Genomic DNA, 17,051 nt, shown 5'->3' with positions numbered 1-17,051 from the left:
GGGGGGGGGGGGGGGACCTCAGTGATTATGCAAGATGGATAATTTGTGCCTTGGCACATTGACCCCCGTGGTGGGCCTCCTGGAATGAAGGGTATCCCCTCCTCCCCGGGCTGTATCCAACCGTCATTTCTCTCCTACTCTAGAAATCACCACTTCTCGTTTATCTACTAATTATAGAGAAAAGAACCAATGATTTTCACCAGCTGAAAATATCCCCATGGCTTCAACAAAAGATCCATCTGAGGAGGCGCTCCTGGACTGGTACACAGACTTACGGCCACTCACAGTTGACATTGTGGGAGACTTTGCAGGTCGAGAACTCTTCCTGATCCACGGAGAGGCTTTGATGCGACATTGCCTTGTCGAGGCCAGAGTCGACTTTGACAGTATGTGCTTCTACTTCCATAGAGTTGATGAAATAGTGCCTGATTGACCATTGTAGGAGGATTCCAATTGTTGCACGCTATCCAAGCCGTGGAGAAATTTCTCGCCAATCTGAAGAGAGTGGATTGTAACTTTGATATAGTGTTCTTTCGTGACTTGGAAGGCATCTCTCCATCTCATGGTAGCGCTGGCTCGAAATATCCTTACAAGTTCAGGCTTACCCGCCGAATTCTCATCCAGCATCTTACCAGATCGATCGTTGATTTCAAAATCCTCGAATTTGATTCGTTTGAAAGTCAAGAGTGTCGAACATATCTTGCTAGCAACGCAATACATTTCATGCTCTGCGATGAAGGAAGCGAAGTCGACCTAGAACAGACTGTTCGCCTTCGACATCTTATATGGAAGGTCGTAAGCAGCGGGAGGAATGTCGCCATCATCAACTCTATTTCATGGAGGAGCTCAAAGGTCAGCCCGATTGTCTTGAATCTGAAGGTCGTGCGAATGCTAATGCGGCCAGGTTTTCATGCCTCTCCTGAGTGGGTCCAAGGGTGTGCTGCCAGATCTCCATATCGACGCTCCCGCATGTGAGATGAAACAATTGGCAGAGTTTTCACAGGCAGTACGTGGTGAGGCACTAGGACTGTCAATTGAAATTTCGGATCTTTCAGCAAGAGAAAATTTCGCTATTGTGTTCTGTCGCGTTTACCTTGAACGATCCTCAAAGGAAGATGAGATTTCTGGCGCTGACCTTGAGCTTGTGGAGGCGCTGCTTCTCCATATGGCTACTCTCAGAGTCTGCCCTCTTCAAAACCGAAATACTCACCCTGAGAGATTTTCTAAACATGTTGTTAGTAGCCATGACGCTGCTTTTATACAACTTTTCTGTACTGCGTCCCAAGATTTGGCAGAGCATAGTAATGCTGCGAGAGGGCAAGCTGAATGGGATTTATTTGATCTTTTTGATGGGCATGTATTTTTTTACATTCTCTATGCAATACGAGATGGATCCGAGCTTCCTATGCCCATAGTTGATTGTGGGAAAACTCTTTCTGCAATGGTTTTTGGGCAGAGGAGCATGAATGGTTCTCGCCTTTTCACGACCCTCAAGGTATCGGAGAGTAATCTACCTCTTGTGCCACCTCGCACAGTCCCCACTGTTCTACCGTTCAATCATCCCATACTACAGGAGATTCTTGAAGATGTGTGGGTCCAAGAGGTGCCAGAGGATGTCGATCCTGTTGCAGAAGCTGTCTTTCGAGATCTTCACCACTGGCATACTTACAAACCAGTCAATACCAGTGCCACGACAACACATGACAAAGTCCCCGTCTGGCTGGAAAGTTTAAGGCGCAAGAGACTTCAAAGACAAATGGCAGATGTCATTTTGTACGCGGCGAGTCTCAGCAACTCTATTGGAAAGGTTTTCAGCCGAGAAACTATTGTCGTGGGTACAGTCACCAAACAAAAATCGGCTCACGTTAGATTGGATGGAAACACGGACAGCGAAAGACGGACAAAGATAAGTAATCAATCTGCTAGAGGTGGCAAACAGGAGGCCCTCCTGGCTGCTTGTGCATTGAATGAGAAGAAAGCACTAGCAAGGCAAAATAATGCTCTAAGCCTCTGGGCCATGAGATGCGCTGAGTTTCAAAATACTGAGAATTCAGTTAAGCGATACCTCAAGGCTCTGGACTTTCTGTCTGATAGATCCCCAGGGAGCCATGTTTCTGTCAGGCCAGAAGTTTTACTATACCTCTGCGACATACTTGGGAGGATCTGGTACCAGACACGTAAACAAGTTGATGAAAATTCCTCCAAAGGTCAGTTCCAAACTCAGTCGTTCGAATAGCTCCTTTTTCTTTGGGGGTAGAGGGTAGCAAGAAAATGAAACTAACATCCTTAGGGTTATACCTTATTTCTATGGTATGGAACTTGCTGAGGGATATTTCGAGATCGGACAAGTGTACACCAGATGTTGCAAGCGCCGCCCAAGCGATTATGGAAACCCTTTCAATAACTCAACTGAGGGTGACTGTCCAGGAGTTACGACGAAAGCTACCTTTCACCACCATACCTCAGATTATGATGAAAGATGCAACGAAACTTATCCAGGATTATCGACTTCTTCAGCTTCAACATGGGGGGTCTTATATGGATAGACAATTTGATTCTCGGCCTGATGCACGAGTACCCTTTGAGCCAGATGCCTGGTAACGGGATATTCTCGACTCGATTGATGCCGAGGAAAGCTTGTTGGTTGTGGCTCCTATATCTGCAGGAAAGACCTTTATATCCTTCTACGCTATGAAGAGAGTACTTGAGGAGAGCGACGATGGAGTCCTGGTGTATGTCGCTCCTATAAAAGCCTTTGTCAACTAGATCGCTGTGGAGATCGAGGCTCGATTCTCCAAGAGATTTAGGACTCAGGAGGGCAAATCTGTTTGGGGAATTTACATATGCGACTACCGCATCAATAACCCTACTCGGTGCTAAATCTTGGTTACAGTGCCTTACATGTTACAAATTATGCTCCTAGCCCCGATAAATGCCAGCAGCCCAACCGCATGGTCATGACGTATTAAGAGAATCATATTCGATGAGGTTTATTGTATTGGGTAAGCGGAGGACGGTATTATCTGGGAATAGTTACTGTTGCTTGCGCCGTGTCCTATTGTTGCCCTCTCGGCGACGGTTGGAAACCTAGACGAGCTTAAGGACTGGCTTGCCAAATCATAAGAACAAAAGGGGTTTAGAATGAAGATGATTGTGCATGAAGTACGATACTTAGATCTTCGCAAATTCATCTACGAGCCCCCTTAGAATTTTGTCTTCAAAGGACTTGCCAAAACTCCTAGGCTCCCTGTGCTAGGGCTAGATGAGGGTGATGGTATTAGTCCAAACTTTAAGTTTGTGCACCCTGTAGTAGCACTAAAAGACAGGCGAGCTTAATGTCCAATCCCAAGACTCAGAGCAGGCACTGACCAACCTATTTATAGGAACATTGCAGCGCTAGATGATGTCAATCTAGAAGCTAGAGACTGCCTCAGTCTCTGGAATAATATGCAGAACACTTTTCCAAAAGATCTCCTTAGGAATCGAAGCGAACTTGACCCCCTGAAAGTCCTGCCAGAGATCATTCAAAAGTCTCATATCGTCGAGTGGGAGAAAAGGTTGAAGGGGAAGTTGAAAGAGGCCATGCAGAACCCAAAGTCTCCCTTCTACAAGTTGCAAGAAAGTATCGACCCATCAGTGCAAGATGAAAGTACCGCCAAGATCCAACGTCGCATACACTCAGACCCTATTGACCATACTGGTAGGCTGTTTACTCTGGCATGCGAGCTGCACGCCCAGGACGCCTTGCCAGCCATTGTCTTCAACTACGACCGCTCCGAGTGTGAAGCGGCGGTCAAAAGCATTTTCTCTAAGTTGAAAGACGCTGAAACGGCCTTCAAGGAGAGTGACACGACCTGGAAGAAGAAACTCCGAGACTTGAACCATTGGCAAAGACAGAAAAGAAATAGTCGAGATATTCGATCCTCCAAAAGCTTGGAGAGTGGGGAAGAGAATCTATCAAAGCTCGAAATCGCCCGCCAGGAGGGGAGTGTTGAAATTAGCCCTTGGGAGAGTTTTGACCCCGAGGCACCCCTAGACCACTTCAGCTTCGTAGACACTAAAACCATGCAGAAGAAAGAATTTGAAGATTTGGTATCTCGACTCGATCTGAAGAAAGTCTAGCTGTGGCTAATCGATGCCCTTCGATGTGGACTGGGTGTTCACTATGCCGGCATGAACCTGCATTACCGTCGGATGTAAGTCCAATTTATTCGTCTATATCACATTCAACCCATGACCTTCACAAGAAAAAGGGAGGAATGGGTCCTAATAGAATGCAGTGTCGAGATGCTCTTCCGAAAGGGCAACCTCCGATTAGTGGTTGCTACTGGAACCCTTGCGCTTGGTATTAACATGCCCTGTAAAACGGTTGTTTTCAGTGGGGATTCTATGTTTCTGTCGCTTTAGAACTATCGTCAGGCGTCAGGCCGCGCCGGAAGACGAGGGTTCGATCTACTTGGAAATGTTATCTTCAACGGTATTAACCGAGATCGAGTGCACGAGATTATGTCCTCTTGACTACCTGCTCTGAAGGGTTAATTTCCAATCTTAACCACGCTTGTCCTTTGACTATTTGTCCTGTTGAGTGGGATGAATAGCAATGAATTTGCAGTTAATGCAGTTAAAGCTCTCCTATTATAAACTTGACTATATTTGGGGGGACTAGATGCTGAGATGTCAATTAAGCATCACCTGCGCTTCTCGATCGAGTACCTGAGACGATAAAACCTTCTCTCGCCGGACGGACTACCTATTCACTTCTTGGGACTTGTAGGTCATTTATACTTTACTGAGAATGCTGTCTTTGCATTCTACTCGTTGCTCCGCGGTGGCTATTTTTATAAGTTATGCAAGGATATTGACCACGCTCGTGAGAGAGTGCTCCGTGAGATGATGTTAGTGCTCAGTCACATATTCAACAGAATCACTATTCAGCAGACTGCAAAGCTTCTAGAAGTTGTCCAAAGTTCTTCGTCTGATGTCTTTCTCAAACGACTGCCAGCTGCCGCAGAGCAACTACTTGTTCGGCATAACCGGGAAACTCTCTCAACTTTCAAGGACTATGTGTATTCGTATATAAATGCAAACTTACAGAACCTACCAGACCGTGCACTTCCACTAACCAGAATCCCAATTGGGCCGGAAAAGGGGCGTGGGTGCAGTCTGATGAGCGACCCCCTACCGGTCATCCGATCTCCGTTTGCGGCTCTTTCTGGATTTACGGATGAGTTTGACTCGATTAAAGAGATGTGTGCCACAGTGAGAGAAGGATTATTCCTAGAAGAGTCTGCCATCCCTTACCTCCCAGTCTGTCTAAACGATACCAGTGTTGAGCTAAACGCATATCTCTACGACTTCTTCAAGCATGGGAGCTTGAAGGTACTGGTGCGTGACAACCTTATCAAACGGAGTGATGTGTGGTTCCACCTCAAGGACTTTTCTCTGGTACTGAAGACCATCGTGACCAGCCTCAAGGGCGTCCTTGATTCAGGAGGCGACTTCTACATGGAGGATCTTGATAACGATGACAACATGAGCGACGCGGGCGAAGAAGATGATGGCGGTATCTTGAAGGCGGCTAGGGTACAGAAACCAGATAAGTCATCCGAGAAGGTTGCCCAAGCGTTAGCCAAAGATCATGTCAGCGCTGAGGTACCCGATAGCTGGGAGGATGAGAGTAATGCATCTGAATCCGAATCTAAAGAATCTGTACCTGGTTCAGATATTTTTGGCTCATCTGCGGCCGAAGATACAATTGGTATGGAGTCAGAGTTGGATAAGGGGTATGGATTGCTGCAGGTTCTAAGGGCATTCGAGTTGCTAGAGACCGAGTTCGCAGCCAAGTTCTACAAGATTGGGGCTTAATAAGGGCATTTCATTACATATCAGTATAGTAAAGGATCGATTAGCTCAGGGTATATAAGAATAACATGCCGCTAAATGGTTGCGGGCTCTCTTACAGCTTATATGCATGTGCGGTCTAACGTTCTCAGTTAGGTCATCACTGAAATGTGTCTCGAGCTCAGTACCACTCGCCCAACTGATACCACAACCTTCCCAACCGAAATTAGCACTCCCACCACTGGCAATGAAGCACCCGATACGGCGTGAGGCGCCGAAACCCCTCTTGGTTTTTAAATCCTCGGCTACTTCTCGTCCGAGAATGGCTTCCCCGGCTTCACTCAGGCGTACTCTTCTGAGGATAACGACGCCGACTTATGTGCCGAGGTTTGCTTGGGTTCCTACTACTTCGGCCTTTACGACAATAAATACTACTGCGGTAGTGAGCTTGAATCTGTCACTCCTTCATCTGTCAGCGCTGACTAGTGCGACATTATCTGCCCTGGTGATGCTGATATGAGCTGTGGGGGCTTTGCTTCTGGCTCTCGCTTCATTCGGCGACAGATATATCTCAGTGTTCTTCTCTCTATCTATATTGCTATTGGTGTGAACCCTAGCGAGACTGACACTGTTGTCATGACCAACTTCGTCACCAGGACTTGAGCTCCCATCGCCACTACTGCCATCGCAATTCTTTTCGAGGTAATAGCACCGTCACTCAGACCACCACCACTGATATATCCATTGTCCCTACTAATCCCATCATTATCTACCATAGTAAATACTATGTTTCTTAGACTTGCTACCCTACTAGTGCTACGTAGTAGTCCCTCTGTGAGGATGGACTCTGCACTGAAAGTACCCAGCTCATTTCGACAATATATAAGAGTAAATAGAAGTCATAATCATGTCTAGTGATTTCGATGCATCAAGCGCCTGCTGACATCGAGAAATACAAACAGGTATAAACTGATCGAATCTGGAATCCAGTACCGGACTGTATAGGACCAACAAGTGTCAAAACAAGTAAAATGCTAAAGGTTACAGGCATATTTCAAAAGTGAAAGAGCTAGGCACAAATGTTATATATGTTTACGGTGTTTAATGTAGTACCATCACACCCGATAGGTCGCTGTTGGCTCCCATTATGCTCAACAACCCGGTACTGTCGACATGTGCAACTCGCCCATGTTTGCAGGTAAACATAATGGAAAAGAGAATTAAGATCTCTGAAGACTCGTATTTCAACAAAATATTTACATTTTCCCTGCATTTGTTGGTCAGAAATATGCTGTTTCAAGACCTGAAAATTGTATGTACGGAAGCTACACCCGCCGCAGTGAGAGTCGTCGTAGATTGATAATTGTGGATGCTCAGTAGATCCATCGTCCCGAGGCTGAATATGATCAGGGTTGAGAGGACCCGGGATAGACTTGAATATTTTTGTGAGTCCTTTTCTTGTATCCTCTGGAATATGGTGCTTGTCGCGTAAATGAGTCGTAACACGGGAGTCAGCAATTGAGAGTGTAGATTGACATTCCTGTCGACAGCAGATAACTGCATGCGCTTCGTTGTCAATAAAGAGTTCAGGACTGTGCAGTATTTCTATAGCCAGGTTCTTTTTAGCACGACGTAGCAAATAACTGAGTCGGCAAGCTTGATGAATTTGTAGCGAAAATGAAGAGTCAACATGAGAGAAGACTTGCCTCGATGGTTTGTCGCTGTTAAGCCCCTAGCAGGGGCAGCGGCGGTGGGGCACTCTATAACTTACCAGCATGCACAGATAAAAAGGATATAATTTCAGGAAAGTAATGATGGTAAGGGCAGGTGCACGGACGAAAAGTGTGTGATTTGATAAATTACAAGCAGTCCTTGGTACAGTAGGGCAGAAGAAACACTGACATACGTGGAAGATAATTTATGGTTAGAACGGTTTAGCAATATTTCGGTGGAATATTAGAGTAGAATGATGACTTTAGTGTTGTGTCTGTCGTGAGGAACCTCTGGTTTTAATTAATGTGGAGCGACGTCATCGGCTGTTCGTCTGTAGGAGGCCGACCATTTCAGACCCCGCTTCTCTTTTCTTGTGACATGAACCAACGAATGAATGGCACCTTGCTTGTCCAAATCCCATTTGTTAGTTTGAGAATAATGACCCCAGCTAAAGGTGGAGACATTAAGCCATATACACTGAACTCATCAGATAAAGACTTTTGTAAATTGCTCTTAGCGGCTATGGGAGGGATTGTTACAATTTGTATACGTTCTGCCTAGGCGAGTACAGCGCAAGCAAAGCCCAATCTTTTTCTTGAAGCTGTTCAGTTTCCAACGACGGTCTTCTCTGTATGCCGGGGGTTCGTGCTTGTATGCATACTGGCACTGCGTATTTCGCTCTTCTGGAATCGGATCTGGCATCTTTTCCACCTTCTCTAGTGCTTTGGAGATAGAGATACGGGATAAAGCTTCTGGCCAAAGGTCTTTTCTTTCCAACAACTTCATGTACGCATACGCATATTTGCTTGTCCACCCACAATTGTGACAACATGACATAGTCCCGCCTCCTGCTATAAAAATTTGCGATATCTCCAGTCGTGCGAATCCTCTCTGCTGTTCCAATAAACCTATGAATTCGTTAGCCAGTAATATGACAGATCGGTTTTCGGAGTACTTACAGAATACCTTCCACGGTATGACAGACTCAATTTCATCGGCACAAAGAGCAAGATAAGGTCCATCATAGTCAACCACCAATGCTCCAGTGATCTTATTGAATGCTTGCGAATTGTTGAAGAGGTATGCCGCAGCAGTTAAGAGCATCAGATTGTCAGGTTCATCTCCAGAGATCCGGAGCCAGGTTTCGCTTGCGAATTTCAAGGCATTCACACAACCATACTTGTCTGCAACAACAGCAACTGCGAGGACATCACAAGCAGGAAGAGTTCGAGGTACTTTCTTGTTCTGATAGTGAATGACAGAACAAATAATTTCCAGTGCAGCAGCATCATCATCAGGCAGCGATAATTCGGACAGCCCATCGTGGTCGCGCATATCATGGCCCTCCTTCCAGTCTGGTCCCAACATGACAGAGAAGGGTTTCGAGACGGCCATCATCAACATGGAACGAACACGGAGCTTCGTCTCTTCTGAGCCGACTACCAAAATGAGGTCGCCATCTGGAGCAATCTCGACAATCGTGTCCGGCTTGGCGTCTGTTATGTTCTCCATACTGATCTCCAAAATCTTGTCGTTATCACGAGATGGGGTTATTCAGAAGCAAAACTTTTATCATCAAGGGTAACGGGTGCTCCGCAACCTATGACGCTGCATTACATCAACGAAGTCTGTACGTAGACGGACTTGCTTGCTTGACATTAGTTTAAGTTTTTGAATTTAGATGGGCACAGTGTTTTATTGATACAGATATACTAAGACTTAAGTGACAGTTATCACTTGACTAGGTTGAGACCTCAAACTATGCTATGACAATACTGCATATATCCTGTTTCTAGCTCTTATTTGACTACGACGTCTGTTAGACTGCGTTAAGCATTCTTCCCAAGACTGTTAACAAATATATTAGAAGCGTACTGTGCTTCCTATTTCTGAGCAACCAGGACATTTTCCCCTCTCGAAATGCCGCATATGACACAACTCTTACGAGTGAGTGACGTCCACTTACCAATCACTGACATGGCCGTTGTATGTTATTAACAACGGGAGGTCGACCAAATCATCCTCGACGCTATCTCCGCTTCTAATACATCTCAAGTCCGAGATCACCATTTAGTATTCATGCTTGTCCTTGACATGACTTTCCTTCAAGTTGAATGAGGATTCACATTTGTAGTCATGCTCTACCTCAAGAGGGCGCTGACGAACGAACAAGGTTTATCGCAGGCTGGGCACTCAAAGTTAAAGTTTGAATTATCCGAGGTGTATTGATTGGACTGGTAGCAGTCTGATACGACCTTATTGACATACTCTTCATCTACTCCAGACTGGCAGTAGCCAAATTCCAAGTGCAATACCATTGCGGAGTCGGAGATGAATACCCTGGAGCAGCCTGAAAATGCAATAGTCCTTTTCGCATGGGTTTTGTAATGCTATAATACTCAATAACCATATGTACTGTAAAGGGCAGAGAGTTGGGAAACCATTATTACATTCTTCAAGTTAGAGATAGAATTGAAATGAGTCCCGCATATTTCGTATTTGTTACATGCGACTCCCCAATGATCGGCTAGCTCTCCCTCGTCAACGAAATCAGGTCTGTAGGAGCAAACATAGCAGATATGATGTCTGGGAGAGTCTGCGTCGTGTTGCTGCTTAGCCCTGGCATGTGGAGAGTGTTTTCTGGTAACTCAAATAGTGTGTTTCCGAGATGCTGTTCGAGAGCGTGGGTAGTAACGAAACATCGGTTACAGGGCTTGCAGTACTCCATTTTTCCTTTTTATCCGTTCTGAGCCAAGCTCTTGTTTAGTCGGCAATCGTGGAGCCTCTAGTCGGTGGAAGCGAGGAGATGTGAGAGTTTGGTTGCGGGGTAGATGACGGTGATGTGGGCTTGTGGGTTTCATGCATGTCAACTTATTCCACAGGTCCAATATATTAATAGGCTATGGTGTATCCTAGTGTAAGTACCACGGGTTCTTCGCTTTCTATCCTAATCGGTCATGGTGTTGAGATTTGGGCGGGTAGTTGGCACCAGTTGTAAGCTCACCATTCAGTCCCCGCCTTAATTTCAAATTTTGCTCCGCAATGAAATAAGCACTCATTTTATTCTTCATCAGTTGTTTTGTCAATCCAAGTCACGTAAAGATACTCAGAATGGACAGCTCGTCGTTTGTTATGGCTCTTCAGCAGCAACAGCAAGATTTGGACCTTTTGAAACAGTGAAGAAAGGAAAAGTAGCCCTTGACGAGGGGCAGAAGCGGTAGCGGCGTTCGAAAACCAACCAGCGTGCACGGATAAAGAGGATGTAATTTCATGAAAGTAATGATGACAGGGGCTAGCGCACAGACAGAAAGTATGTAGTTTAGTAAATCACAGGCAGTCCTTGGTACAGTAGTATAGTATGGTACCTGAAAGTTGACGATTGTTCCTACAGAAGTAATTAACTTGGATGTGATTAGTTAGTCTACATCTAGCTCGCAGTGATCGAACGGTACAAGCCATACGTTGCACAAGTGGTTTGTGTTCAAAATAAAAAAATTTAAGCAGGATGCGGATGCACCCTTCGAATTACCCTGTACTAGATGACGTGAACGATTGTCTTTTTCGCTTAATGCAATTCTTAAATATGTAATCGTCATCCGAATGTCATTTAAGTTTAGACTTCCTGACATCGTATATTGAGCAATAGAAGTCGAGAGTCAGACACAAGATGGTGTGCTTTTTGTCACAAAGTGCACGCCACTCCTGAAGTGGCTGCTGATCACCACCCTCCCTTTCCTGCATCATATTTAGTTATAATGAGTTCCCCAGCACCATGAGCAGAAGCGTTCATATCTGTATAAAGCAGAAATTAGAAAGTACATTAACCTGTAAGTTTGACAGAGAAATCATGTTCATTGGTAACTAGGCTAACCGCAGAGTTTGCATTACTCAAAGTCGAATAAATGGAGTTATCTGGAGCAGACGAAAGTGCCGAAGCGATGTCAATGACATCATCCACAATTTATCCGACACCAGCCACGACAACACCTGACATTGACTTTCAGGCATACGATGATATGACGTCTTTCAAGTCTGTTCCCACTGTCGGTTTCTGGTTCATCATTCGAGACCGACTCTCAGGGGGATACCTATCGGTCATCAACGGCAAGCCTCTCCTGCAAAAGACACCCCATCATTGGGGAGGCTATCGATGGTGTTGTACGGAACTGAATGGTTGGGTTGGATTATACGAATGGACCTCAGGACGTTTTATTGGACGTGATGGCAACGATAAGGTTGTTGCTAGAGCCCCAAAACAGGGGCACGAGCAGCATATTGCAGTCTCACATCAAGCAGGCGGGGGTTATCATATCTCCATCTTTCATACAGCCAACAAGTATCCGCTACCGCAAATCTACGAGCTACTTCCGTTGAAAGTTGAAGAGGATGCGTACCTCTTGGTACTAGGTTCAAAGGGACGGACAGTACTGTGGGAGTTTGGGCAGATCGAACCTCCACCGCAATGACTGTATGTGTCATTGGTGTTGGGCTAATTTCGTATTGCAACTGTAGCGTATCTTACTAAGTCCAATAAAGCGAGGTGTTATCGGCCGCAATGGAAGTGGGAGGTTAAATAATGATGTAGGGTACGCGAACTAAGGTAGCACCGAGTTCACGGATCCAAACCCAGACACTGCATTGCTGATTATATATAAACTTAACGATGAAAATCAAAACATCAATTCAGCAATTTTAGCCCACCGAGATTCAAAGTCTTCATCTCACTCTGGAGATACTCGATTGCGAGACGCAATGTTTCTTTACCCCCATAACAAGCGCCACTCTCAATATGCTGTGCCAAACCGCTCACGGTCGAGAAGCTTTTTGGAGGGTTCCCTGCGCTGCTGCCCTTCGTCAGAGTCAATGGACAATGGAACGATATCTCATTCGGTATGCTCCGAACCACAGTTAAAGGTCTCTTAGAATGAACGTTTGACGATAAGTGTTGTCTCAGGGCCCTAGGACCGTATTTGCGGGTATATCTGGGTGGACAAAGGGGACATTGTGTAAACTCACTTGCAACACCCAGTCGCTGGTTAATTGCTTCAGTGAGGCCTGAAATATCCGAAATACTTGAATTCGGACTTCGCATTGGCGATGGATAGGATTCAAAGAATTCCGTAGACGTTGGAGTCAGCAGTGGACTGCTTGTTGACGATGTCGAAGTCTCAGACACGTCATCGTCCAATGGTCGTATGCTTGAGCCTCGGGTTGCGATGATACCTCTTACGTCGTTCTTGACAATGGCTGCATTTAACTGCGCCTTTCCTATCTTTGACGGACAAGTTCCGCTCTCCAAGTGATGCAGCTGTGCCGACGGGCAATCAAATGTTTTCTTGCATTTACCACTCGCTAGACATTTGATGTGGCACAATGGCTGGTGTTGAATCGAGGCTTTATGCTGTTTCAATGCAGCCCTGCTGTCGAAGGTCCTTCTGCACATGTCGCATCCTGTACGCTTTTGAGATACTTTGTGTGGATGTGCTGGGCTGTTTTCAAGATGCTGTGAAAGGCTTTCCTCTGTATTGAAATCACGCTTGCAGTCGCAACAGCGAAACTGATTTGGGAGCGGCAGCATTTTCAGAAAGAAGCATTAGATAGCACGAGTATTTCAAGATAATAAAGGAGCAGAACATCAATAACAAGGAGGAGAGATCAACAGGAGATATTTGTATTCACAGGTTGGAGAGGGGGAAGACATAATCATGATGCCGGTATGACACGTTAAGTAGCATACGATATTTTGAGTTTATCTGTTGCTTTGCACCTACTGTGTAATAAAACTAGCTTCCATTGTAAGGGTGCAAGTCATGCACATACTAAAACTGGGAAGGTTTGAACACCAAGCCTCAATAGACATAGAACTAGTAGGAGCTAGTTGTTACAACCAAAGTTAACCTTTCACCCGCAACGTACACCACAAAAACTAAAACTTACGTCATCACCACCACACCAGGACCGAACATCCATTTTAGGCCCTCGATCAAAACAGCCAATTACGGCCAAATAAACAATGTTCAACAACGAACGACTCATGCAGCTTCTCCGCCCTAGTAACCTTATCGCGCAGTGTGCGGGTGAAATCCTCGACGCCGATATGCTCGCCCATGTGAAATAAGCCCTCTCCGTCCTCGGACCATCGTATCGACGGCTCCTACTACACTTGATTTTGCCATTAGCTACTAAGGTCTAAACTAAGGCCCTCCAAGTTTAACCCTGCCACCAATATGTCCAACCCTTCCGCGTCCAAGCAAAGACTCTTCTCTAGCTTACAAGGGTCCACGTTCTGCTTTTTGTTGTACCACGAAGGAGTCTTGATGCCACGGATGAAGTCAGCCACTGAAGCAACACTAAATCCCAAAAACGGTTGTTCTGGCTTCATTATCGGTAAAACTCTGGTCCCGCATTTGTTTCATCAGGTATCCGAGAAGCCTACATGAGCATTCCAGGGAACAACCAACTCGCCCCACAAAAAGCTCTTCTTGCAAAGTGTATAGCTGAGAAAAGAGTTGATGGAGTAGTCCGATACGTTGTTGATCAATCTGATCTGCTAAGGATTAGCCCTTCTATCTGTATAGTGAGTCGAGCAGGAAGAATCACCGAGGGTTTGACTGGGTATCGGTAGATGTGTTTCAATGAGGCTAGATGTTGTGCGTATTGCGCAAATTGTGAGATTCTTGAAGACCACGGGACTTCGAAACGTCAAGGCAATGAATAACAGCACTGACTCAGCTTCGCCAAAAGGGCTGATTGAGCTTTTGTCGAAGTGCAGCCAGCCGTATTTCCACCAATCGCCGAGATGCGTGTCCCAATGGTCAAAGAAAACCTGAACAATTTCAAGGCAGTCATAGTAATCAACAAGGAACCCCATTTGTGTTATGGTGTCTAGATCTAATTTCCTGGGCACCTGGCGGTGATGGCCATGTATAATGTCAAGGAAAATCAAGAGAGCCCTGGTGTTCCAGTCCGAAGCTCTAATCTCTAACAAGCCTTTGTCATTAGGTTGCGATTCTTGAAAGTTGCCCTGTATCATCTTGCTGAAGACTGGCGATGCGATAGAAAGATGCTTGGGAGACACTCGGAACTCAATTTTGCTGGGGTTGCCATTTTACTGATATGGTTGTAGAGAGACGATACCATCAACGTTTGTTGTTGCTTTGCGTTTCTTCTCGCCTTTGGTTTTGTGCAAGGCGGTCTGATTTGGCTCGGCCTTCTCTTTCTTCTATAGCACATTCTGTTCCTTTACTACATGAACTTGTTGCAAGTTAGGACACTGCAAATGAGCAGGGCGTCGGCTTCTGGATCCAGCTCGAGGGGGGATCTCTTCCTTGTAAAGGCTTGGGAGACGGCTTCGGGCTGTAAATCAGAGCTTCCCCGCGTCATGCACTGATGTTGTTTGGAAGGACTCCCGTTGTAGCCACGTGCTATGTCCCAGAGTTCAAAGCCAATTATCATCCAATTGAGTTATCTTACCCCCGCTTCCCAAGTGGTAGACTTCAAACTTGACTAGCTTCATCAATGTGACTCGAAAAGCAACGTCATAGATCCAAAGTTTGTATTGATGATTCGGTACTAATTCGGAGAAATTCAGGGTTGGCACGGATAAAACGTTGACAACCCGGCGGGGTTCTGATACTCCTTTGTACATACAGTAAACTGTCTGATCTGTTGTGACAGGGGTGCGCGGCATGCACGGGTCATGATTTCGCGTACTAGAACCCAAGACTAAAGGGCACGGGCCACCAAATCGTGTATCAGGACCTGATACGCGGGGTAATTGGTACAGTAGGCTTCCGGTGAATAGTTCTGCCATTCCAGCGGGGTATTACCACATGACGCATAAAGATTTTTAGATACCACTGCTATCCTTACTCTGTGCTAACCTGTCTTTCTATAGTTATCTTATTATAGATGCTGCTAAGCCCTAATACTAATACTTCATTTTATAATTTATTTTAAAAAAGTTTAATTATCTATATATATATCTTTATACCCTTAAGAATAGTTTAAAATATAAGAAGTGCTATTATAAGAAAGGTAAATATTAGTAACCTTATAGTAAATTGCTTATAGCTATTATTAAATAGGTTTAAAATTAAAGAGTATTTTATTTAATATATTTATAGTCTTAAGGATATATATACTAACTAGTTATTAATAGTAGAAGTTTCTTAATAGCTTAAAATAAAATTTAGCTAGCTTAAATATAATACTAGCCTTATAATTTATAAGATTATTATAATATATAAGTATAGCTAAGAGGATATTAAACTAATTAGAGTTTAATATATTATTAATATATTATCTTATAAAAGTTTCTTTTTCTATTAAGTATTTATAGCTTTAAATTCTTTTAAAGATATAATTATAAAACTATTAAGAATTATAACTATAAAGAAGACTAGGCTCTATTTAGGGATTTTATAAAAAGCTATATAATTAAATAACTAATAGATATTTAATTATATAGCTTAAATACTATTATTAACCTTAAGATAAATTTAAGGGATTAATAAGTAAAAATAATTTCTTTAACTATATATTTTACTATTACTAATTATTTTATAAAATATATTATAACTTATTAAATAGCTATATATACTCCTAGGAATATAAATAAGGATTTTATATTAACTAATATTAGCTATAATATCTATAAAGGACTAACTATTAACTTTAAAGATAAAAATATTAGCTAATATATTTATTTAAGTCTTACTTTTTACTATTTTATACTTATTACTTTTAGACTAATAATTATCCTCTAGAGTTAATATTTTCCTAAGCTACTTAATAATAGCAATTTAAATAATAAGGTATATTAAAAAGAATAGTAAAAAGTTTTTATTAACTATTTATATTATAATCTAGCGGTTATATTATATATACCTTATAATTTCCCTCTAATTAATATTAAGCTTACTTATATTAAAGTAAGCCTTATATAAGCTTACTTATATATATATAAAACTTACCTTATAGCTTACTTTTTATATTATAAGCTTTTCTTAAAGGCTTACTATTATATAAGTAAACCCCTAAATATATATATATTTCTTTAGTATTAAATAGAATTTAACTGATTAGCTATTAATAAGACTTTTTTATTTAAATATATTTAATTTATTTTATTTATTATTAAGAGATATAATATTTTATAATTACTTAATAATAATACCTTATATATCTATTAATATAAACTTAATATAAATTAATTTATCTTTTAGAAATTATATTTATTATATATTAATAGCTTTTATTTAAATTATATTATATTTATATTAAATAATATCTTATATAATAGTATTTAATACTTTTAATTATCTTATTATTACTTAAAATAGCTCTTACTATAAGGTAATTTCTTTTAATATTTAGCTTACCTTAAAAGAGGAAATAAAAGAAATAAATATTAATAAAAATAAAAAAGAGCTTAATATAGTTAATAAGTAAATAAATTAAATAAATAAATAGATTAAAAATCCCTTACTTTATAT

The 17,051-nt window shown here is 42.8% G+C and overlaps 5 protein-coding genes across 5 annotated transcripts, besides 13 other annotated features; 2 read left to right on the top strand and 3 right to left on the bottom strand.

The window, feature by feature from the left end:
- Nucleotides 1–5,166: 5,166 nt before the first annotated feature.
- On the top strand, nucleotides 5,167–5,865 carry FPSE_07764 (uncharacterized protein; the record flags this gene model as incomplete). The annotated part of the gene is made up of 1 exon (XM_009260882.1): nucleotides 5,167–5,865. The coding sequence occupies one exon, from the start codon at nucleotides 5,167–5,169 to the stop codon at nucleotides 5,863–5,865; it is 699 nt and encodes a 232-aa protein (XP_009259157.1).
- A 2,540-nt stretch (nucleotides 5,866–8,405) lies between these two features.
- On the bottom strand, nucleotides 8,406–9,066 carry FPSE_07763 (uncharacterized protein; the record flags this gene model as incomplete). The annotated part of the gene is made up of 2 exons (XM_009260881.1): nucleotides 8,406–8,462; nucleotides 8,521–9,066. The coding sequence occupies 2 exons, from the start codon at nucleotides 9,064–9,066 to the stop codon at nucleotides 8,406–8,408; spliced, it is 603 nt and encodes a 200-aa protein (XP_009259156.1).
- A 2,426-nt stretch (nucleotides 9,067–11,492) lies between these two features.
- Nucleotides 11,493–12,020, top strand: FPSE_07762 (uncharacterized protein; the record flags this gene model as incomplete). The annotated part of the gene is made up of 1 exon (XM_009260880.1): nucleotides 11,493–12,020. The coding sequence occupies one exon, from the start codon at nucleotides 11,493–11,495 to the stop codon at nucleotides 12,018–12,020; it is 528 nt and encodes a 175-aa protein (XP_009259155.1).
- A 2,779-nt stretch (nucleotides 12,021–14,799) lies between these two features.
- On the bottom strand, nucleotides 14,800–15,255 carry FPSE_07761 (uncharacterized protein; the record flags this gene model as incomplete). The annotated part of the gene is made up of 3 exons (XM_009260879.1): nucleotides 14,800–14,978; nucleotides 15,028–15,064; nucleotides 15,205–15,255. 3 exons carry the CDS (start codon nucleotides 15,253–15,255, stop codon nucleotides 14,800–14,802), a joined length of 267 nt encoding a protein of 88 aa, XP_009259154.1.
- Nucleotides 15,256–15,479: 224 nt separating this feature from the next.
- Nucleotides 15,480–15,539: a repeat region.
- Nucleotides 15,495–15,546: a repeat region.
- Nucleotides 15,547–15,642: 96 nt separating this feature from the next.
- Nucleotides 15,643–15,679: a repeat region.
- A 93-nt stretch (nucleotides 15,680–15,772) lies between these two features.
- Nucleotides 15,773–15,803: a repeat region.
- Nucleotides 15,804–15,835: 32 nt separating this feature from the next.
- Nucleotides 15,836–15,943: a repeat region.
- A 29-nt stretch (nucleotides 15,944–15,972) lies between these two features.
- Nucleotides 15,973–16,023: a repeat region.
- Nucleotides 15,987–16,145: a repeat region.
- Nucleotides 16,063–16,155: a repeat region.
- A 200-nt stretch (nucleotides 16,156–16,355) lies between these two features.
- Nucleotides 16,356–16,421: a repeat region.
- Nucleotides 16,402–16,904, bottom strand: FPSE_07760 (uncharacterized protein; the record flags this gene model as incomplete). Its single annotated transcript, XM_061988451.1, has 5 exons — nucleotides 16,402–16,405; nucleotides 16,444–16,457; nucleotides 16,530–16,540; nucleotides 16,575–16,592; nucleotides 16,890–16,904. Coding segments are annotated over 5 exons (62 nt in total), but the record flags the coding sequence as incomplete, so codon positions are not given.
- Nucleotides 16,655–16,696: a repeat region.
- Nucleotides 16,701–16,869: a microsatellite.
- Nucleotides 16,905–16,948: 44 nt separating the features above from the next.
- Nucleotides 16,949–16,983: a repeat region.
- A 15-nt stretch (nucleotides 16,984–16,998) lies between these two features.
- Nucleotides 16,999–17,030: a microsatellite.
- Between the last annotated feature and the right edge of the window lie 21 nt (nucleotides 17,031–17,051).

The sequence above is a fragment of the Fusarium pseudograminearum genome, chromosome 4 (genome assembly GCF_000303195.2).
Source record: "Fusarium pseudograminearum CS3096 chromosome 4, whole genome shotgun sequence".
NCBI lineage: Eukaryota > Fungi > Ascomycota > Sordariomycetes > Hypocreales > Nectriaceae > Fusarium > Fusarium pseudograminearum.
The sequence above is the reverse complement of the archived record's forward strand: the minus strand, read 5'-3'. Positions and strand labels throughout refer to the sequence as shown.